Source organism: Hypanus sabinus, chromosome 19 (genome assembly GCF_030144855.1).
Source record: "Hypanus sabinus isolate sHypSab1 chromosome 19, sHypSab1.hap1, whole genome shotgun sequence".
NCBI classification, from domain to species: Eukaryota; Metazoa; Chordata; class Chondrichthyes; order Myliobatiformes; family Dasyatidae; genus Hypanus; species Hypanus sabinus.
Genome location: NC_082724.1, coordinates 16,259,362 through 16,284,078, shown reverse-complemented (window position 1 = coordinate 16,284,078; position 24,717 = coordinate 16,259,362). Strand labels below are relative to the sequence as shown.

Sequence of the window (24,717 nt, the reverse complement as noted above, 5' to 3'; positions counted from 1 at the left end):
CCCTAATGAGTTGAAATATATAATTGAACATTGTTGTTCTTTATGCTGGTTGGTGGTGTAGTGGCATTAACACCAGACTTCAAGGCGAATGGTACGGGCTTCGAAACCAGCCGGCTCCTTGCACGCTTCCCATCCGTGCTGGAGCATCGAGCTAGCAACTCGGCCTTGTTAAAACAGACAAATGCTAAAGAAACAGCAAAAATGCCAGCCGATGTGCCACAAGGAGAGAAAAGGAACAACATTGTTAGCTAGTGATCTTTGTTTTAGTCTGTTTGTAAGAGCTAGTTACTAATCTATTAAGTCATATTTGAATCATTCTTTTTTTTTGCTGACATCAGAACTCATATTTCTAAAATTAAAATATCACTATTTCAATCAGTCTGGCATCCTAAAACAAAATAATTATTTGCAATTTGCTTTCCAAGCTTCCTTATTGTACAGATCTGTAGGTTACACACAAAAATACAGTAAAACAATTGCTGTACCGAAACTCATTTCTCTGAAGCTGCTCAGCTCAGTTACACTGATTTCTAACTCAGTTAGCCTACGTTGATTCTGCAATAAATGTGACATTATGAAGTGTGACAGCAATTGACCTTTGCCCTATTTCTGGAATGCTCCACTGCCATTTTTAGTTATTAACTTGTTTTTGCTGTGTCTAAAGACCTGTACGGAACCAACCAAACATTAAAATGGCAAGAGTGCACAATATCACTAAACCAAATAAAGCACTCCCCTGGTCATGTCCCTGAAGTCACCTCCCATTCATTTTAATGAGACCACAAGAGATTGTACCAGCTATTGAAAAGGTGGGGTCATTATTTTAGAAGCCATTGATCCTTCTATATCTGTCAGAATGAATGGAGCTCTACAAATGATTGAAATATGTAGATCTAGTTACAGAGATATTGATCATCACGGGATTATCCCACGATCAAATTCAAACAAGTTCGGCATTCCTTCATAATGGATCATCAGAATATCATGTCTTATGAGGGCAGGCTGAGTGAGCTCGGGCTTTTCTCTTTGGAGAGAAGGAAGGTGAGAGGTGACTTGAGAGGGGTGTACAAGATGATAAGAGATATAGAATCAGAATCAGATTTAATATCATCAGCATAAGTCATGAAATTTGTTAACTTTGTGGCAACAGTACAATGCAATATATGATAGAGTGAAAAAACTGAATTACAGTAAAAATATATATAGTCGACCCTCCTCATCCATGGGGGATTGGCTCCGGGACCCCCCGCGGATACCAAAAAACGTGGATACTCAAGTCCCTTATTTAACCTGCTTCAGTGTGGGAGGACTTTAGGACCCAGGGGGGCTCCAGATCGGCCGCCTGCAGTTGCTGCTGAATCCGCAGTGTTCCTGTTCCGTTGACGGAAACGATCACGATCGAAAATAAAGTAGAAATAATAAAGCAATCGGAAAGAGGTGTAATGCCATCGGTCATTGAAAAAGCATTAGGCTACAGTCGGTCAACGATTGGAACAATTTTAAAGGATAAAGTGAGAATAATGGAGCATGTGAAAGGCCCTGCCCTGATGAAAGCTACAATTATTTCTAAATAACATAGTAGTTTAATTATTGAAATACATATGTTGCTTAAGTGTTTAACATGCATAGAAAGGTAAAATATATATTATATACTAAGACAAACGTTTGACTAACTGACGCTAAAATACCGGATGTACCTGTTTCGACTTAGGAACAAATTCAACTTAAAGACTGCATGTACTTTAAATCATCTCTAGATTACTTATAGTACCTAATGCTATGTAAATAGTTGTTATACTGTATTGTTTAGGGAATAATGACAAGAAAAGAAGTCTGTACATGCTCAAACAACAAGTGCTGGAGAGCGAACTTCCGGGTTTTCCTGATTTGTGGTTGGTTGAATCTGTGCATGTGGAACCTGTGGATAAGGAGGGCCGACTGTACTTTAATTCAGAGTTTATTATAATTATTACAGTTTAATTAAATAAGCTGTGCAAAAAATTAGGAAATAAAAAAGTAGTGAGGTAGTTTTCATGGCTTCAACATCCATTCAGAAATCAGATGACAGAGGGGAAGAAGTTGTTCCTGAATTGCTGAGTATGTGCCTTCAGGCTTCTGTATCTCCTACCTGATGGTAACAGTGAGAAAAGGGCATGTCCTGGGTGATGGGGGTCCTTTATAATGAACATCACCTCACTAATGCTAACGACCAACACAGTGTGAGGATGTGTTGGGTGGGGGCAGCCCACAAGAGTCACCCTGTATCTTGTGCCTCAGGCTCTTGTACCTCCTCCTGATGGTAGCGATGAGAAGAGGGCATGTCCTGGGTAGCGGGAGTCCTTAATAATGGACGCTGCCTTTCTGAGACACCGCTCCCTGAAGATGTCCTGGGTACTTTGTAGGCTAGTACCCAAGATGGAGCTGACTAGATTTACAACCCTCTGCAGTTTTTTTGGTCCTGTGGAGTAGCCCCTCCATACCAGACAGTGATGCAGCCTGTCGGAATGCTCCCCGCTGTACATCTATAGAAGTTTTTGGGTGTACTTGTTGACATACCAAATCTCTTCAAACTCCTAATGAAGTATAGCCATTGTCTTGCCTTCTTTAGAACTACATTGATATGTTGGGACCAGGTTAGATCCTCGGAGATCCTGACACCCAGGAACTTGAAACTGCTCACTCTCTCCATTTCTGATCCCTCTATGAGGATTGGTATGTGTTCCTTCATCTTACCCTTCCTGAAGTCCACAACCAGCTCTTTCATCTTACTGACGTTGAGTGCCAGGTTGTTGCTGAGGCACCATTCCACTGGTTGGCATATCTCACTCCTGTACGCCCTCTCGTCACCACTTGAGATTCTACCAACAACGGTTGTATCATCAGCAAATTTATAGATGGTATTTGAGCTATGCCTATTCACACAGTCATGTGTATATAGAGAGTAGAGCAGTGGGCAATGCACACAACTCTGAGGTGCACCAATGTTGATCATTATCGAGGAGGATGTGTTATCACCAACCCGCACAGATTGTGGTCTTCTGGTTAGGAAGTTGAGGATCCAATTGCAGAAGGAGGTGCAGAGGCCCAGGTTCTGCAACTTCTCAATCAGGATTGTGGGAATGATGGTATTAAATGCTGAGCTATAGTTGATGAACAGCATCCTGACGCAGGTATTTGTGTTGTCCAGGTGGTCTCAAGCCGTGTGAAGAGCCATTGAGATTGCATCTGCCATTGACTTACTGTGGTGATAGGCAAATTGCAATGGGTCCAGGTCCTTGCTGAGGCAGGAGTTCAGTCTAGTCATGACCAACCTCTCAAAGCATTTCATCACTGTAGATGTGAGTGCTACCGGGTGATATTCATTAAGGCAGCCCACATTATTCTACTTAGACACTGGTATAATTGTTGCCTTTTTGAAGCAAATAGGAACTTCTGCTTGTAGCAGTGAGAGGTTGAAAATGTCCTCAACAACTCAGCTGTACAATTGTCCAATTCAGGAAAGTTACGGCTGATCTGTTAGTTTTATACTCTTTCTTTTCTTTATATACTTTAAAATGTCAATTAACAAAGTTAATCAATTTCTGGATTAAAGGTAATTAATGCTCACAAAATGGAACTGTGCCTTCATCATAGTTCCTCACTCCACTACCTCCTCTCTGGACTGTGCTCTCCAGCTGCAGATTTCTTAGTGAACAGTATTGGTTTCTGTCTCGCTTCGCAATACAAAGCTCTACAAAAAACCTTTGCAACTTTGACTAAAAAGTATTAAATTTTAATTCTAAGTTATAGAGTAATATAGACTAAATTAGTCTAATTAATCTATAATTACAAGCTAACTCTTCAAGGGCAGGTGCCTTTCAGATATAGGTGCTCTCTTGTCGTGCCTGGAATACTCATTGTCATATACTATATAGGTATGTCTAATTGTGGCGTTGTGAAGCTCTACCACAAAACAACAAATTTCATATTATAAAAGGCAATGATGATAACCCTGGTTTTGATCCTGACGTAACTTCTAGCACTTCAGAGTTCCCTTAACATTTTTGATTCCTTTCTGAACCTAATCACGAGATTTTAATGATTTACTGGGATAGATCAACCTTCTCCCCATCCATTGGCTACAAAAGAACTTTTGGTCTGCACTGTTAACAGCTCAGCAATATTTTGGAAATATATTATACTGTTTAGGATACAAATTGGGAACTTTATATCTGTCAACAATGAGACATACCATAAAAGCCACAGCTTTTGCCCATTCACTTACTTCATTATTGGCATTTTGTAAGCTTATATTTCTGTCTGCACTGCTTAAATGTTATGTTATCTACTATTCCTAATAGAGATCCTTGTGGAATACACACAGTGTGCTGGTGGAGCTCAGCAGGTCAGGCAGCATCTATGGATGGGAGTAAAGAGTCGATGTTTTGGGCTGAGACGTCTGCAGTATCTTCCAGCATCTGCAGTACCTCTTGTGCCAGAGATCCTTGTGGGCCTGTTGGTGGCATCCTGCTACTGAGGACATCTACTCATTATCTCGACAGCTCCGTGCCACTCAGTCAGTTTCTAAAGCAGTTCTGTTTGCCGGTGTTTCTCTTCCACATGAGATCGTGTAACAGTCTAATAGATTTGGAACAGATAAAACTCAAAACCAGCTACTTTAGCATCCAAGTCACTGCATTGTTGAACTACTTCCATAGAGAACTTTTTCACCTTCGAAAACTGGTTTCTGTTTGATGTGGTCAGGATCTTCACGGGTTATGATGATTCAGACTCATTCTCTAAGCTTGTGCAGGCTTTCAACCTGAAAGGCCAGCATTTACTTCCTTCCACCCCTCCACTCCTTCACCCCATCCCACTGAAGCTGCTTGTCACATTGATTTCCTGCAGCTTATTGCTTATCCCTCCGCATTCCAGAATATGCAGTCTATTGCATGTCTCAATCTTCTAGGCATTGTCCTACTCAATTGTTGTGGTTTCAGTACATTTGTGACCCCATTCTTCTAAAAAGACCTACTGATTGTTATCTTTTGCAAACCAGAATAAGTCTGCTCATTCCTCACAATGAAAAAAAAACAGGCTTCAATTAATAAATATATTATCATTATTGAATAATTTAGAGAGTGCATAGTGTAAAATAATTTCCTCAGAATGCAGAAAAGGGTCTTAATAAGATTTTATGAGACATCATTACAAAAACGTCTTTTAAGAAGTCACTAAAGGAAATTAGCAGAGGAATTGCAAACTTTGTCAAACTGCTTTTTAATCCTTTCACCAATTAATTTAAATGAATGCCCTTTAGCGATAGTATTCTCAGCTATGGGAAATTCATTTTGTTGACATAATCTTGCTCTTATAATATTACCGTTTTAAATAGAGTTATAGTCATAGAAAAGTACAGCACAGAAACAGGCCCTTCAGTCCATATAATTTATGCCAAACCATTTGAACTGCCCACTCCCATTGACCTGTACCGGGACCATAGCCCTCCATATCCCTATATCCTTATACCTATTCAAACTTCTGTTCAATGTTAAAATTGAGCTTGCACGCACCACTTGCACTGGCAGCTTGTTCCACACTCTCATGACCCTCTGAGTAAAGAAGTTTCCACTCAAGTTCCCCTTAAACTTTTCACCTTATATCCTTAATCCATAACCTTTAGGTGTAGTCCCAGCCAACCTCAGTGGAAAAAGCGTGTCACATTTACCCTATCTATACACCTCACAGCTTTGTACACCTCTCTCAAATCTCCCATCAGCTTTCTAACTTCCACGGAATAAAGCCCTAACCTAACCAATCTTTCCATATAACTCTGGCCCTTCAGACCTGGCAGCCTTCTTGTAAATTTTCTCTGTACTCCCTGAACTTTATTTAAATCTTTTCTCAAGGTAGGTGACTAAAACTGCACAAAATACTCCGAATTAGACCTCACCAACATCTTATACAGTTTCAATATATCATCCCATCTCTTGTACTTGATATTTTGGTTTTTGAAGGCCAATGTGCCAAAAACTTTTCTTTATGACTCTCTCTACCTGTGCCATCACTTTCAGTGAATAACAGACCTGTATTCCCAGATCCCTTTGTTCTACCACAGTCCTCAATACTCTACCATTTACTGTGTAAAAGCTACCCGGTTGGTCCTACCAAAGGGCATCACCTTGCACTTTTCTGCATTAAATTCCATCTGCTATTTTTCAGCCCATTTTCCTTGCCGGTCCAGATCCTGCAGCAAACTCTGACGGTCTTCCTCGTTGTATGCTACACCCCCAATCTTGGTGTCATTTGCAAATTGGCTGATCCAGTTCACCACATTATCATCCAGATCACTGATATAGATGACAAACAATAACAACAATTTCCCATCTTGCTATTACCTCATTCAGTCCCTTGTCTGATTTCCAATCATTCCCAGTTCCACTAATTACAGCACACCTGACTCCCATTAGCGAACATAGGATAAAACTCGGGCGTCGCAGCCATGCTTTGACAGTTCGTTGGTTGACGCTAGTGTGAGTAAACCTTGTTTCCTGATTCCTTAGGACTGTCAGTTTTAAGCTCTGCATCATTTCCTGGATACTCTGCGTAAACCTTGTCTCTGTGTAAAGACACTCCTGCATACTGGTTCCCCGTTCGCGATGGTGTTAACACCTCACAACTCTGCCTCTGTGCCTGTGTCCTGCACTTGGATTTGTCCTCTGCCTCGACCTTGCAACACCTCCTCTGTAATCTGTATATGGTCCATAACCTCACTGCTACTTTGCCTCACATCTATAGAATCTGTGACTGTCTCCTGAGTGAATACAGATGCAAAAAGTCCATTTAAGATTCCCCTCATATCTTTGTGCCTCAGGCATAGATAACCAATCTGGTCCTCCAGAGGACCCATTTTGTTCCTTACTATTCCTTCTGTTCTTAATATACCTGCAGAAGCTCTTGGGTTTTCCCTTCACTTTATCTGCTAGGGCAACCTCATGCCTTTTTTTTTATCTCTCCTGGTTTCCTTCTTAAGTGTGCTCTTGCATTTCTTATAGTCCATAAGCACCTCATTTACTCCTACCTGCCATGCACCTCCTTTTTTTTTTCTTAACCAGGTCCTTCATATTCACCACAGAATCCATTATTTATGTTGAACACTGCAGCTAAAGTCTCCCTCTTGATCTGAAGAATTTTTATTATTATTCACCCTTCTGGCCTTTTGAGTCTTGCCGCCCCAGCAACCCCCTGACAAATCCGATTAACCCTAACCTAACACTGGGACAAGTTTACAATGACCAATTAACCTACCTGATACATCTCCAGACTGTGGGAGGAAACCGGAGCACTTCAGGAAAAACCCCCGCATTCCGCAGGGAAGACATAGAGACTCATTACTGAATGGCGCAGAATCTGAACTCCAAGCTCTGGAAATGCCCCGAGCTGTGATAGCGTCATGCTAACTGTTGTACAGCTGTGGCGCCCAGTGAAGGGTGTTGAACTTCCAGCTGATTGTGGTTGGAAACCTGTTTCTGCTTTGGCCAAGGCAAAAAGGTAGTGTGAAGAAATAAGTTATGCCGCAGCTTAATAAAACTCTGGTTAGGCCGCATCTGGAATATTCCATACAGTTCTGGTCACCCCATTGTAGGAAGAATGTTGAGGGTTTGGAGAGGGTGTGGAAGAGGTTTACCAGGATGCTGCCTGGATTAGAGGGCACGTGCTATAACAAGAGGCTGGACAACCTGCGTTGTTTTCTGAGGGGAAATCTGATAGAGGTTCACAAGGTTAGGAGAGGCATAGATACAGACAGTATCTTTTTCCCAGGGTTGAAATATCTAATACCAGAGGGCATTCATTTAAGGTGAGAGGGGGATCATTTCAAAGGAGATGTGAGAGGCAAGTTTTGTTTTTACAAGGAGTGGTGGGTGCCTGGAGCACTCAGCCTGGGCTGGTGGTAAAGGCAGATACATTATAGAATTTTTAAAGATGTTTAGACCAGCACATGAATGTGAGGAAAATGGATGTTGTGTTGGTAGAAGGTATTAGATTAATTGACCATTTGGTTGCTAACTTATTTGGTTCAGCACAACATTGTGGGCTGAAGGGCCTGTTCCTGTACTGTACTGTTCTATGGCAGGCTCAAATGGAATTACATCTAGTTTGGAATACAGATGTCCCCCTCTTTACGAATGTTCGCTTTACGCCGCTTTGCTTTTACAGAAGACCTACATTAGTAACCTGTTTTCGCATTACAAGGAGGATTTTCGCTTTATGCCATTTCAACTTAAGAAAGGTTTCATAGGAATGCTCTGCCTTTGTAAAGGGGGGGGGGCGGGGAGACACCTGTACACATCAATAAACAGAAGCTAATCTTCAGCTCATCCACATCAGAAAACAAATGCTTCTGAAAAATTCCACATCATTTTAAATGATCATGTCAAATTGCTTCTAATATCATCCATTTAAGTGTTCAGATTTCTGGACCTTCAAGGCATTGAAGTAGAAATTAGATGGTATCTTTCTAAGGAAAGATTTTAACCCAAGTGCCCATAGTCAGGATTGGCGCTTCAAATAAAACTGTGCCAGGTGAGAATCAATTGATAGAAATCTTGTCTCTCTGAACCATAAAGGTTTGACTTCCATCATAGAGACTTGACAAGGAAATCCTAGATTGATGCAGCAGAGCAGTGTTGAGGGACTGCATCATTCTCTCTTGTGTTTGATTGAGAGGATAAAACAAGGCCCAAGCTGCTGCCTTAGGCAAACGGAATTGATTCCATGTCACTACTTTGTACAGCAGTGGATTTATCTTCAGGGTCAAAGAAATTATTTATGCTCTAATCAACATCCCTAAAAACAGATCATCTGGTCTTAGATAATCTGGTTGTCATCGTATTGCTTTTCACAAGAACTCACTGCACACTAAATTTTAGAAAGAAAGAATAGCTGTCACATTGACATCAGAACATACTGTGAAATGCATTGTTAGCTTCAATGAGCAACACAGCCCAAAGATGGAGAGAGCATTTAAAAATCTGAGATGCAAAAGCACCTGGGAGTCCTTTAGAAAGGATGTGCTGACACTGGAGAGGGTTCAAAGGAGGTTCTTGAAAATGATCCCAGGGTTGAAACACTTGTCATCTGAAGAGTGTTTGATGGCTCTGGGCCTGTACTATCAGGCATTCAGAAGAGTGAGGAGTGAACTTGTTGAAAGGCCTCAATTGAGTGGATGTGGAGAGGATGTTTTCTATGGTGGGAGAGTCTAAGACCAGAGGACACAGCCTCAGAATAGAGGGGCTTCCTATTAGAACAGAGATGAGGAGGAAGTTCTTTAGCCAGAGAGTGGTGAATTGGTAGAGTTCATTGCCACAGATGGCTGTGCATTGTTTTTGTCAAATTAAATCAATGACGATTGTGCTGGGCAGCCCATAAGTGTCTCGGTGCTTTCTGGCATCAACATAGCATTCCCAGAGCTTGCTGAACCTAACCCGTATGTCTTAGGAATGTGGGATGAAACCAGAACGTGCAGAGCACGTGGTCATGGTGAGACAGTGGCGGGAACAGAACCACAATTGTCCGATTGTGGCGCTGATACAGTGTTAAGCTAACTGCTCCACTAACATGTTTTTCCACATTCCTACCTTATATCAGTGAGCACACTTTAGAACTACTTATAATGGCTTGAAAGGGTCATGAAGAGTGCTAGACAAACACCAGATTTTCTTTGTGAAATATTTTTGGTCGACTGTGGAATTGAAATTTGTTTCCTGTTCAGACAGCACTCATTTAGAATTTAGAAGGATATTCTCAACACAGACATAAACATTTTGATGTGCCACTGAATAGTTACCACAAATAATACCTCGATGTATCATATTCTGAATGCAGGTTTATTTGAATTTTTAATTTAAAATTAAGATTTCCTTCACCAAATATTTAAATTCCATTGAATAGAGGTAGGAGGAAAGTACAATTATTGCACTAATAAAAAAAATCAGTCAGCAACATATTATTAAACTTTGCAGAATAACTTATTCTGTCTTCCATACCAACAAATAATCCTTAACTTATAATTATGTAGAAATGTATGCCATTTAGCATAAATCATATAACTTCAGATGAGATAAAATGAATTACAGTTAACAATCAATAAAGATGGTCGAAGTCATCGGTTACTCTACTAATGTGAAGTGAGATATCCAGAATCAGGGGTCAAAGTATCAATTGGAGGGGTCAGCTATTTAGGACTCAGATGAGAAGAAATTTATTCACCCAGAGGATAGCAAATCTTCAGAATTCTGTACCCTTGAAAGATGTAAAGGTTCACCTGCTCAGCACATTCAAGGCAACTATCAGTAACTTTTTGTTGGATAGGGGTATCAATGGAAAGAGAGTTGCTTTAGGAAAGTGACATTGAGGTCATGATCATAACAAAATGGCCGAGCATGAGCAAGGAGCCCAATGGCCCTCTCCTTCTTCTATTTCTCAATTTATAGAGAAAGTGTCAGATCACTATTCCCTTTTAATATGATTTTTTTCACAAATCTTAGTGTTTTATACCAAATGGTCATTCTGAGTCAAGTAGGCTTCCATCAGTTCAAAGGCAACACGAGTGAATCTGCAGATGCTGGAAATAAATAAAAACACAAAATGCTGGCAGAACTCAGCAGGCCAGACAGCATTTATGGGAGGAGGTAGTTATGACGTTTCGGGCCGAAACCCTTCATCAGGAGCTTACTTCACTCCTGATGAAGGGTTTCGGCCCAAAACATTGTCACTACCTCCTCCCATAGATGCTGTCTGGCCTGCTGAGTTCTGCCAGAATTTTGTGTTTTTATTCCATCAATTCAAACTGTTGAATACAAGGCTTGAGCAAAAGTACTGGAAATAAGTTGTGCCAATTTGGGGGAAGAGCTTCAGTTACAAATCAATACTCATGTTGTCCTTATCTGGGAAGAAGATGCGAGATTAGAGGGACTTTAGAGATGCTACAGTTGTGACCACCTTCAAGACAGGAGGCAGGTCTGATTGTGGTAACAGGGAACCATTCAATGAGTAATCTCCTGAAAATAGCTCACCCCAACCACTGCCATTGAGCTGCAGTCTGAGGCTAAGCTCCAGGCCATTGTTGACTGGTTCATTAATTGTACTTTACTTGCAGTAACAAAATGGAACTTGTATTGTACCAGAGCGCTTTGTTAATAGTTTTCATGCAACATTATGCTGATGGATCCTAAGTATATGACAAACTCCAGAAAGACAAGTGGATTCAGTTACTGATTAAGCAGATGAAACAGAATGTACCCTGTACTTGAACTGGCACAGTAGCTAACATTTGTGTATAAAAGAGTGACTATGCTATCCATTTTTTTGAAGCTTTCACTGGCTTTTGTGCGGTGCTAGTCTTCCCTTGCTGCAAGTAAAATAAATGTGCTTATTACTGATCCATCCTGAGCTCATTTTTGGTTGTTATAAGATGTAGCGAAAAGGAGCTTAACAAAACATAAGGAAAGGGTGCCAACCTGCCACCACAGTATATTACAATAAATCTCTGACAATAAAAGTAAATTGCAGGTCTCTGAAAAATTGATCCGCTTCCCATATATCAGACCACTGCTCCGGCTAAGGCAGACACTGATGACTAAATTCAAGACCAACTTCAATGTGCCTCCAGCCCTTTGGCTAGCTGAGGGAAAGGATGTTTGTAAACCAATGACATTGTCCTCTCCTGGGCCAACAACATCAGTGCTGAGGTTTCACATACCCTTTATGTTTTGCTGTCCGTGATGAAATCCCACTGGTTTCCTCGGCCTTGTAAGTCTAGTGAAGACACACTCTGGTCCTGCCAAACCCGTAAGAATGAGACGGCTCTCCCACCCCAAATCCTGGTTTGTGTGAATGCTGTGTAATTGGCTACCCTGTTACAAATTAGTGCCACAAAATAATAGACAGCACACTGCAAATGATTAAAGAAATTATATTTATGAATCTTAACTCAAAGGTTAGTAAAGAAAAAAAAAGGGCCTGTTTTAATTAAACCGTTGGAGCTCAACACTTCACCGATATTCACTGATCCTCTGTCAATCTTGGTGCTTGGCTCTTTCAAATCATGGTCCCTCACCGGGTCGAATCCCACAACCCGTTCTCTCCAGTGTATTCTCTCTTCATCTTTCGCCGAACAAACACCAACCTCAGTGTCCCTGACAAAAACCTCCCCCCAGTTCCACCATCCTGACTGGATGACACACATTCCTCACCATCCCTTATCTTCAACAATAACCCAAAGAGGCTGAAACCGGAACAGACTGCTTGTACAGAACTGCTCAATGAAATACCTATAGCATAGCAGTAAAAATGTGAACCAGGGCATTACAGTGACAAATAAAGATAATCTTTAATATTTATAGATTCAATATTATGCTCAATGCCTTCTTGAAAGGAAATCCAATCCCCCAGCAATCCAATCCCCCAGCAGCTCCCTAGACCCTCTAGCTCGTACTTATTCAAAGTATAGGAGTTGTTTTTTGGAATAGTTTTGAGAAGCTTGAGTCCATGCACTGGGAACACAAAGAAACTCAGGGTAAGTAGTGAGAGGAGTGTAGACTCTGTATACTATCCATCTGCCTGTCCCATTAGTCAACTGCTATACTATCTGGGGTTTCCAAATTAACCTCTCCAGTTTCCTGAGAACTCACAAAACCAGAGTGGAAGCAAAGCATTCCTCTTCCAAAAGAAAGCCTAGGAAAAAGATAATGGATGATGGGGAAACACCCAGTAGATCCTGAGGAGATGGTAGGGTGAAGTTCAAGAAAGGTGTTGTGTTCAATGAACCATATATGTATCACCAGAAACAAAGTGAGATTGACCAATATTAGAAATCTGTACTTATCAATCATTCTACTGAAATTTGCCCAATGTAAAAAGTCACATTTTTGAAATAATTCAATACTTAGTTGTGTAGTGGCTGCTATTTCCTTTAATGATTTAAGAAAATTTTGACAAATGAGTGAATATTCATCTTTTTAATAGTTGGTTTTACCACCAGTTAGACACCTCTCCCACCACGCAGAGCCAGATATTTTGTTGGTATTTGCATAAAGGAGATTCACGCTGTGCACAAAGAGGAAATAAACCAGCAAGGAAGCAACTAGAGTCATAACAGGGAACAAAGTTTGTGTGAAATAAAAATCAAAACGTCAATTCTAGCAATCTCTCCTCAGGCAGTATTCAATTACCTCCTAGAAAACAGATTGATCTCAAAGAAGTGGAGGGATTAATCAAAGTTCAAAGTAAACTTTATTATCAAAGTACATACATGACACCACATACAACCCTGAGATTCAGTTTCCTGTGGGCGTTCTCAGCAAATCCATAGAACCGGATCAATGAAAGATCAACCAGAGTACAGAAGACAACACACTGTGCAAAAGCAAATATAAAATAAATAGCAATAAACAGTGAGAAAAACGAGATGAGGAGCCCTTAAGGTGGGATAATTGGCCGTGACAACATCTTAATGGATGGGCAAGTGAGTGTAGTTATCCCCTTTAAAAAGCCACGATAGCTGTATGTTTGGAATATACAATTAACCCAGTTATTCTGGACCAGAGGTTCCCATCTTGGGGTCCATGGACCCTTCAGTTAACGTTAGGGATCCATGGATTAAGAAAGGTTGGTAACCCCTGTTCTATATAATGTAGTCACACATCACCTTTGCAGTGTTAGTTTCAAACAGTGACCCAGCATAATCTACTGTCGGGGTAAGGCCACACTTAGGTTGGAGGAACAGCACCTTATATTCCATTTGGGTAGCCTCCAACCTGATGGCATGAACATTGATTTTTGAAACTTCCAGCAATGCCTTCAACATCCCCCCGCCACTATACCATTTCCCATCCCCTTGTCTCTCATGTAACCTCCTTGCCTACGCATTGCCTCCCTCTGGTGCTCCTTCCCCCCACCCCCCAACTTCCTTCCATGGCCTTCTGTCTCTTTCGCCAATCAACTTCCCAGCTCTTTGCTTCATTCCTCCGCCACCATGTTTCACCTGTCGCCTGGCGTTTTTCTCTCCCCTCCCCCCCACCTTTCAAAACTACTCCTCAGCCTTTTTTCTCCAGTCCTGCTGAAGGTTTGAGGCCTGAAATCTTAACTGCACTCTTCTCCATAGATGCTGCTTGACCTGCTGAGTTCCTCCAGCATTTTGTGGGTGTTGCTCAGATTTCCAGCATCTGCAGATTTTCTCTTGTGATTTTATTTTGTGTCCAGCCAGTACTAACCACACATTGGCATTGCACATCTATACAACTCCTGCCTAGTCTGCATAATGCTAACCTGTTCTGCTTTAAGCAAATTTGCATATCTGGTTGGTAAGTTGATGGAGAAGATCCTGAGAGGCAGGATTTATGAACGTTTGGAGAGACATAAAATTATTAGGAGTAGTCAGCATGACTTTGTCAAAGGCAGGTTGTGCCTTATGAGCCCGACTGATTTTGTTTTAGGATGTAAGTAAACACATTGATGAAGATAGAGTAGCAGATGTAGAGTATATGGATTTCAGCAAGAGATTTGATAAGGTACCCCATGCAAGGCTTATTGAGAAAGTAGGGAGACATGGGATCCAAGGGGATGTTGCTTTGTGGATCCAGAACTGGCTTGCCCACAGAAGGCAAAGAGTGGTTGAAGACGGGTCATATTCTGCATGGAGGTCGGTCGCCAGTGGTGTGCCTCAGGGATCTGTTCTAGGACCCTTAGTCTTTGTGATTTTTCTAAATGACCTGGATGACGAAGTGGAGGGATGGGTTAGTAAATTTGCTGATGACACAAAGGTTGGGGGTGTTGTGGATAGTGTGGAGGACAGTCAGAGGTTACTGTGGGACATTGATAGGATACAAAACTGGGCTGAGAAGTGGCAGATGGAGTTCAACCCAGTTAAGTATGAGGTGGGTCATTTTGGTAGGTCAGATATGATGGCAGAATATAGTATTAATGGTAAGACTCTTGGCAGTGTGGAGGATCAGAGGGATCTTGGGGTCCAAGTCCACAGGACACTCAAAGCTGCTGCGCAGGTTGACTCTGTGGTTAAGAAGGCATACGTTGCATTCGCCTTCATCAATTGGGGGATTGAGTTTAGGAGCCGAGAGATAATGTTGCAGCTAAATAGGACCCTTGTCAGACCCCACTTGGAGTACTGTGCTCAGATCTGGTTGCCTCACTACAGGAACCATAGAGAGGGTGCAGAGGAGATTTACAAGGATGTTGCCTGGATTGGGGAGCATGCCTTATGAGAAAAGGTTGAGTGAACTCAGCCTTTTCTCCTTGGAGCAACGGAGGATGAGAAGTGCCCTGATAGAGGTATATAAGATGATGATAGGCATTGATCGTGTGGATAGTCAGAGGCTTTTTCCCAGGGCTGAAATGGCTAGCACGAGAGGGCACAGTTTTAAGGTGCTTGGAAGTAGGTACAGAGGCGATGTCAGGGGCAAGTTTTTTGTGCGGAGAGTGGTGAGTGCGTGGAATGGGCTGCCGGCGATGGTGGTGAAGGATAATATGTTAGGGTCTTTTAAGAGACTCCTGGATGGCTCCATAGGGCTTAGAAAAATAGAGGGCTATGGGTAAGCCTAGGTAATTTCTAAAGTAAGGACATGTTCGGCACAGCTTTATGGGCCAAAGAGCCTGTATTGTGCTGTAGGTTTTCTATGTTTCTAAATGGGAGATGCTTTGTAATTATTTGGGAAAAGTGTGTTGTGCCACAGCTGATAATGGAGACTCGGGAGGGTTTACTGATGGTTTCCTCTTTTACTTGTGAAAAGGGGCAACAATCAACTTGGAAAATGGCTTTGTATCTCACTGTCCAGGATTTCAGCTCCGTGCTTTCTCTGCAACTCTTGGCCAACGTTCCTCCAGCATGGAATGAGTAATTATCTTAACATCTAGTGAGTCATGCAGTGGATGATTATCTGCAGCATCTATCTGTGGATCCAATTCCAAGGTTGCATCCCAACTTCCACATCAGCGATGCAAGCTCAATAATATAACATGCCAAGCTGGCTCTCTACTATGAAGTTCAACTGCTGTCATTGTGAGTTGGGATATCAGAATGAAAAATGACTCCTGGGATGTCAGACATTTCAAACTCCAATAATCTGTTGCCTGAAGATTCTCTATGGATGTGCCTTCCCATTTTTCATTTTCCTTCTCCATCACTCTCGGACATAGGAGCAGAATTAGGCTATTTGGCCCATCGAGTCTGCTGCACCATTCAATCTTGGCTGATCCTTTTTTCCCCGCCTCAGCCTTCACCCTGTAACCTTTGATGCCGTGCCCAGTCAAGAACCTATCAATCTCTGACTTAAATACATCCAACAGCCTGGCGTCCACAGCTGCCTGTGGTAACAAATTTCACAAATTCACTACACTCTGGATAAAGTAATTTCTCTGCATCTCTATTTTAAATAAACACCCCTCTATCCTGAGACTGTGGCCTCTTTTCATCCCTTCCACATCTACGCCATCTAGGCCTTTCAACATTTGAAAGGTTTCAATAAAATCCACCCCCCTTCCCCAATCCTTCTAAATTCCGGTGAGTACAGACCCAGAACCATCAAACGTTCCTCATATGATAACCTTTTCATTCCTATAATCATCCATCTTCTTCCCTTGTCTTTCTTCCTTTTGTACATAATGGCATAGCTGTGGGGATTTAGTAGTTAGGTTAATGGCTACAAGATCCCCATCCCTTTGTAGCCACTGTATTTTTGAGGCTGGACCAAATGACTTACAGGTTCCAGAAAACTGACGTTGAAGTACTCAGTGGTGGTGATGCTACTGAATATCAAGGCGATATGGTTAGACATGTCCTTGTTGATGATAATTATTGCCAACACTTGTACGGTGGAGATGCCACTTGCTACTTATCAGCTCATGCCTAATGTTTTCCAGACCTTGCTGCATGCAGGCATGGGCCACGGCATTTTCTCGTGTCTTTTGTGTTGTGCATTGGCCAAGGGTCACACACAGTTTGAATCTGAGCTTGTTGTCATAACTAAAGACACCTATAGTCTTCTCCACTGAAAGTCAGCAGCTTGGTTTGAGCACCAAACTCTTTGTAGTACAGGGATCAAGCAAATTCACCAGGGTGCAAATGCGAGATAATCTGCATGCTGGAAATATAAGCAACGCACACAAAATGCTGGAGGAATTCAGCAGGCCAGGCGGCATCAATGGACGTTTTGGGGTGAGACCCTTCATCAGGACTGGAAAGGAAGGAGGAAAGGGGTCAGAGGAAGAAGTAGAAGGCGACAGATGATAGTGTGAAACTGTGAGAGGGAAAGGGGGTGAAATAAAGAGCTGGGAAGTTGATTGGTGAAAGAAATAAAGGGCTGAAGAGGGGGGAAATCTGATAGGAGAGGACAGGAGAGCATGGAAGGAAAGGAAGGGGGAGGAGGACCAAAGGGAGTTGATGAGTAGTTACAAAGAGAAGGTGTGAGAGGAGAACAGGAATAGGGAATGGTGAAGAGGGGGAGGCAATTAAATTTGCAGGGATGTTCTACACTTGTGATTTTCTTTATCATAACTAAAGACTTCTATAATCTCCTCCATTGAAAGTCAGTAGCCTAGCTTATATGCATGACAGACAACAAACAAATTTACAAGCGTGATCTACGTCCATGAATTACCTTCTGGGTTCTCCATGTGACACCTGGAGAAGCCTGGACTTGTACACCAGCATCCAACTGGATACAGTGCCTGATATTCATCCTCCAAAACATACCTCTATCAATTAGCTGCTCATATAGAAGAGGCTTCACAATGTCTGGGATGATTATTCACAAGTGTTATTCACAAGGGTGCTGTCTCATCAGGATCTGCTCCAGTACTGTGAGTCTACCTCAGGTACCTTCTCTTCAAGCAGAATACTTAACCGTTTCGCTCTCAAACACACACACACACACACACACACACACACACACACACACACACACACACACACACACACACACACACACACACACACTTCTCCTTCTGGTAAAAACTTTTCAATAGTGCCAAACTTTCAATCTTCAAAATATCCTATTTCTACAAGTGCTCTTCCAACCTGCCACACCCCAGCATTCCATTCAGCCTTGACCCCCTTGGTCAGCCATTTTAGTGACACTGATCTTCACTCTTCTACATAGCCACTAGTGTCACACATTCTGTGGTGAACTACATATACCTGTCTGGACACGCCCCCCCCGCCCCCCCCCCCCCGCTGACTGCTCCTGTGGCTCCTCCCACTGACCATGGCTCCTCCCACAGACCCCAGTACAAAGGCAATTGAGGCCTGAGCCCTGCCCTCAGTTTCCAGGATGTAGTATGGTGGTCAATTGCTGCTTGTTCTTTCTTCCAGTCAATAAAAGCCAATATCTCGCCTCACGTCTCAGAGAGTTATTGATGGTGCATCACTTTCCGATCCCTCACTTTCTTTGACCTCAAGATTCTCTCCTCTAAGATCTCCCCCAACCCAAAACAGCTGATTTCTCTTGGGTGCCATATGATAGATTTAAACAAACACCTTTCCATCTCCAGACTGTAGCAGATTTGATTCACCCTCGAGAGGGTGCACACACCACCAATCACCACCAGATGGAACCCATGGGCATTCAGAAGATACTGCAGCTGAGGGAGTCTATGATCTTTTAAAAATTAATGAGACCTTCATAATTCCATAAGCTGCAAAAGAAGCTTAGCTTTAGCAGAATTGTTACCAATGGGAAGAATTTAATAATTTATTTGACTTTTAACCTGTAAAGCCTGTGTTTTCTGTAACCTAACAAGTATAACTTTATCAAATAAAAGTGGATAAAATCACATTTTATTGTGATTTTACAGCTGAAGCCAACTATTAGATGCAATTTCCATGGAATTTCTACATTTGCAATTAACCTAGGAATACTTGATACACTCAAAATGCTCTTATCTGTTATTTTATTCTTATAATTGCACTCTTTCATCTGAGGGCTGCATGGTATATAGTGGTCAGCACAATGCTTTACAGTACAGGCAAACAGATTCAAATCCCACCGCTGTCTGTAAGGAGTTTGTACATTCTCCCCGTGACCGTGTGGGTTTCCTCTGGGTGCTCCGGTTTCCTCCCACGGTCCAAAGACAGACCGGTTGGTAGGTTAATTGGTCATTGTAGATTGTCCCGTGATTAGGCCAGGATTGATGGCTGGCACAGTTCGAAGGGCCGGAAGGTTCTATTCTGCACTGTATCTCAGTTGATAAAATAAATTAAAAGCTCCGAAATTTAGAGGCATCACGGTAACGTAGTGGTTAGTGTGACGTTTTTACATCGTGGTACGTCAGTGTTTGGAGTTCAATTTCGCCACCATCTGTAAGGAGTTTGTATATCCTTCCTGTGAGTGCACGGGTTTTCACTGGGTGCTCTGGTTTCCAAAGGTATACCGGTTAGTAGGCTAATCAGAAATTGGAAATTGCCCTGTGATTAGGCTAGGGTTAAATCAGTTGGCTGCTGTAACTCTAAATAAATAAATATCAATTATTAAATAAATTATGGAGACATTTACGAACTGATGTAAGCAGTCATAACATTGAAAGAATGTGTGATAGAATAGCACCCTCTGCTGGTCGATCATCAGGTTAGTAAAATGGAACTCAGGGAAGGGGAAGCTTCATCTGCTTGTCAGTTAGACAGAATCAATAAATTCACTATTACCATACAAACCAAAACAATAACCTAAAACATTCTTGCAAAATATTGGAATGCATGTTTAGTCTAAATGGAATAAAAAGAAAGAAAACGTATCTATCTGGATATGAGACTTTGTGTTAAAATTAATAATAATACTGGACAAACAAAAGGGTTGATACCTCAGTTACAGTGGAGAACACAGGGATATCATATCATCTCTTTATCTACTTAGCCATTAATATCACCAGTGGTGGTTATTATCTCAGTGCCATACCCTTGCGACATAAACAAGTAATTTTTTTATAATTATGTTACGGAACGTAATGGAGATTCATGAAGCAAATGAGACCACTGCATTCAACAACCAAAGCTACTTTAATAAAAGGCAAAAAGGCTATTTTCATAAAAGTTGTCAGTTGAACAATTGTATCACATTAGGCAGAATCACTATTTGATTAGGTATGTCATTGAGATCTATTGTTTTACCCAAATGAAATGACACACTTTATTTTCATTCTGAAATTTGCTGGCATCAGATGCTATTTGTCAATTATTCTAGTGCCTGCGGTCAGCCCCAGAAAATTATTGTTTGTTACCATTAATGTAAAGATCGTAGAAACTGTTGTTCACAGATGACAGCTCTCCAGTCCTTCCTGCTGCATCCAATAGTGAGACAGGCTAGGCAGTATTTAATCACTGTGATCATTCAACCAGGTAATCATCAAAACTCCTTCTTCTATTCTCCTTTCTGGTCTCAATCCTCTTCTCTTCCTATCACCTCCTCCTGTGTCCCTCCTTCTCCCATGCTGTCCTATTAGATTTCCTCTCCTCCAGCCCTCTACCTTTCCCACCCACCAAGCTTCACCTATCACGTTCTTACCCCCCCCCCCCAATTTTTTATTCTGGCATTTTACCCCTTCCTTTCCGGTCCTGAGGAAGGGTTTCAGCCCAAAACGTCGGCTGCTTACTCATTTCCATAGATGCTGCCTGAACTGCTGAGTTAATCTATCATTTTGTCTGTGCTGTTCTGGACTTCCAATGTCTATAGAATCTCTTGGGTTAAATATCAAAGCTTCGATTAACCATTAACTGAATAGTTAAGCAGGATTAGCATTTACCCTAGATGGGTTGATGATTATGTCCATTCATTAATCACATTTCACTTACATTTCATGATAATAAACAACTTTGAAGACAGGAAGAATACTGACCTGCTCCACTCTAATATCATATTCTCCATGAACCTTTTTTCCACGAAACAGCTTTGCCCTAAGAAGAAAAGAAAATTTATAAGTTATCTACCAACTGGAAAGCACTTACTATAGGTAACGCTTAAACTAGTGTGATCTTAATGCATGGTAGACTGGAAGGATCCAGTAAAAATATCATAAAGCTGATGTAAAGATCTGGGCGATGAGGCAATCATTTGCAGTTATCAGGAATAGAGATAATCAGAGCTTACTGGATAGTGGGTTGGAGATATGTATGTACCAAAGCAGATGTAAGGCGCTCCTTCCCTCCTCTAGCCTGCAGGTCACCCTTGGGCAAATTGTAGCTCCCGCTTAGCCCCCTGATCAGGGTCACATGAAGCCAGGGAAGCCAAGATGTTTGGATGAGCAGCTGGTGCATAACACAAGCCCTGGTTATGTGATCACTGATACCAGGTAGATAATATCTGAAGAGCATTGATAATGGCTGGGGTCACCTGTCCTGTGAAGACACTGCTCACCTCTGTAGAAAAATTTGCTAAGAACAATCATGGTCATGGAGACCATGATCACCCATGTCATATGGCATGGCACATAATGACGATGAGATCTTAGTAAAGGACAAAGTCCACAGCAAGAATGTCCAGCCACTGTGAATTTACGCGATTGCTCAGATGCACAGTGGAGAGCATCTTGACTGGTTGCACCATGGCCTGGTATGGAATCTCCAATACCTTTGAACAGAAAAGCCTACAAAAAGTAATGGAAGTGGCCTAGACCATCACTGGAAAAATCCCTCCCATCATTGAGCATATCTACAAGAAAGCAGCATCCATCATCAGTCCATCACCTGAAAAACCCTCCCCAGCATTGAGCACATCTACAAGGAGAACTGCCACAGGAAGCAGACCCAGCTCCCAGGCCATCCTCTCTTCTCGGTGCTGCCATTGGGACGGCGTTACAGCAACCTTAGGTCCCACACCACCAGGTTTAGGAACAGTTATTACCCCAGTAGCCATCAGGCTCCTGAACCATCATGGATAACTTCACTCAACACTGAGCCCACAGTCTATGGATTTTATGATCAAGGACCACATAGCTCCCATTCTCGGTATTATTTGTTTATTATTATTTTTATTGCTATTTATATATTTGCACAGTTTGTCTTCTTTGCACATTGATTGCTTGTCAGTGTGTGTAGTTTTTCATTGATTCTATTGTATTTCTTTGTTCTACTATGAATGCCTGCAAGAAAATGAATCTTGACGTAGGATATGATGACATATACACACTTTGGTAACATGTTCACTTTGAACTTTGTCGATCATGTAATCACCTTTCACCAAATAAACCACTAACACTACGCTCATGATTAGAGGATTTGTGACTTCAGTGAATTAAGAAGAGAAGACAAGGAAGAGGCAGTTGAATATCATGGAACCTTACAATTCAGAAAAGAAAAGGAAGGAGGATGAAGCAAAGTTCAGGTGGTTATGCTGATGAGAGATGACATGATCATGGTAAAAAAATGGGATTATAATTATTTTTTAAAAAAGATGTACAGAATAAGATAAAGGATAGGAAAAGAACATTTGCATTAGCAGAAATATTCAGCAAACCGCCTGGTTGTTCAAAGGGAACTTGGGAAGAAAGACGTGGGCAAACCTATAAAATCTGTAAATGGTACAGTGGATTCCAACAAGATCAACGTCCTTCTTTTGCAGGTGGTTGCCTCCAGAACTGGAGCTCCTGTTTTATATGCCTAAGTGCGTACAAGTTACATATAAAAATTGCTGGAGGCATTCAGCAGGTCAGGCAGCATCCATGGAAATGAAAAAAAAACAGTCAGTGTTTCAGATCAAGACCCTTCTTCAGCCCATTATAAGTTAAACTGTTGAAGAGCAAAGTGCTGATGGGTTGGGTGTGTCATTCCCGTTGCCACAGTAGAGAATGAATGAGCTGCACTGGACATAGTTCACAAGACGTTCACCAGCACGTTGAATGGAGGTACACTAAACTAACAGTTCATTATCAAATCTTGAGGGCTCATGTAACTAAATACAACACCACAGTTCATCTTGAGAGACAGTCGTACTTTTCTAAAATTGTTAATTGGAGTGCAGGTAATCTAAGAGCATCATTTTCAACTATTGATTGTCTGGTAAACCCAGCTGCATTGATGAAATAATTGCTGAAAGTAGTTGAGGCTGAAAGTGAAAGCTTTGCTGCATTTTTTTTAAATATAGAAAAATAAATAAATAATACAAGATGTAATGTAAAACAGAACTCAAGAATAAACATTGTTGAACATCAACGAGATCAACTTTGTGAACTAAACTCCTTCACTAAAATAAGTTTACCTAAACTTTGAAAAATAATTACTCAACTAAAACCATCCATTTCTGTCCTTGATCTTATTTCCACAGGCTTTTTTAAAGAAGCCTCTGATTCACTAATTGACAGTGTACTTGACATAGTTAATTGCTCATTAGTTTCTGGCATTTTCTGTATTCCTTAAAAACTGCAGTAATTGAACCCCCTACTTAAAAAAAATGCTCCAGACTGCTCTGTTTTGGACAATCTTAGGCCTATTTCCAACCTGCCTTTTCCAAGTAAAACTTATTTTAAAAAAGTAGCTTTTTGACAAGTGATTACTTGAATAAAAATTCTATTCCTGACAAGTATCGTTCAGGTTTTAGATCAAATCATACTACAGAAAGTGCATTGTTTGAGGTAGTTAATGATTTACGGCTTAATGCCAACACAGTTAACATATCAGTTCTTGCTCTCCTAGTTTGGTGGTTTTTTGGGCGGGGGGTGCTGATGTTTTTCATTGACCGACTTCCCTGGATTTCTTTGTTTTTGTGGCAATCTGGAGAAGATGAATCTCAGAGTCGTATACTGCATACATACTTTAATAATAAATAAACCTTTCAACCTTTTCGAACTTTGAGATTTGAGCACAGCATTTGATGCCATAAGTCACAGCATTCTCATAAACCGCCTTAGTCAATGGATAGGTCTTTCTGGTACTGCCTTAAGCTGGTTGCAATCTTATACAACAGGGAGGAAATTCTTCATTAGCTGTGGTGATTGCGTGTCAAAATGCATGATATTGTGTTTGGTGTGCCGCAAGGCTCGTTGTTGTTCTCACTCTACCCTCTCCCATTGGATTCAAATGGTTCTGTTTATTATCGGAGAATGTATACAGTACACAACCTGAAATTCTTACTCTTCACAGACATCCATGAAAAACAGAATCCCAAAAGAAGTGGTTCCAACACCAACCCCCACAGATCACCACTAGTCACTGACAGCCAACCAGACAGGAATCCTTTTATTACCACTCGCTGCCTTCTTCCAATTAGCCAATGAATGCTCTAACCGTGCCAGTAACTTTCCTGTAATAGGATGGGCTCTTAACTTTGTTAGCAGCCTCATGGGTGGCACCTTGTCAAAGGCCTTCCTCATCCTCTATATGTTCTAAACATTCATTGATACAGTTTAAAGTTGTGCACAGGGCTCCAATGTCCAAGGATAAATTAGCTCATTTTTATTCCCACATAAATCCTATGTGTGACAGATGCCATTCTGAGATAGCTTCTCTAACTCATATGTTTTGGTCATGTCCGCTTTTGAAAAAATATTGTAAAGACATTTTTGATATTATTTCCACAGCACTGAATATTGATTTACAACCTCATCCTATTACTGCAATCTTTGGTTTATCAGTGATGGAGTCAATTCATTTGTCTCCTTCTGTTTGTCGGATGATTGCATTTCTTACATTAATGGCTAGAAGATCTATTTTGTTGAATTGGAAAGAAATTAATCCCCGTG

At 41.3% G+C, this 24,717-nt stretch overlaps 1 protein-coding gene across 1 annotated transcript in view; it reads right to left on the bottom strand.

Moving 5' to 3' along the window:
- The window catches only part of syn2b (synapsin IIb), a 372,959-nt gene that overhangs the window by 128,920 nt on the left and 219,322 nt on the right, over positions 1–24,717 (bottom strand). Inside the window, exon 2 of the mRNA XM_059944068.1 lies at positions 20,881–20,938. Coding sequence (XP_059800051.1) covers positions 20,881–20,938 — 58 coding nt within the window. The remainder of the gene's footprint in view (positions 1–20,880; positions 20,939–24,717) is intronic.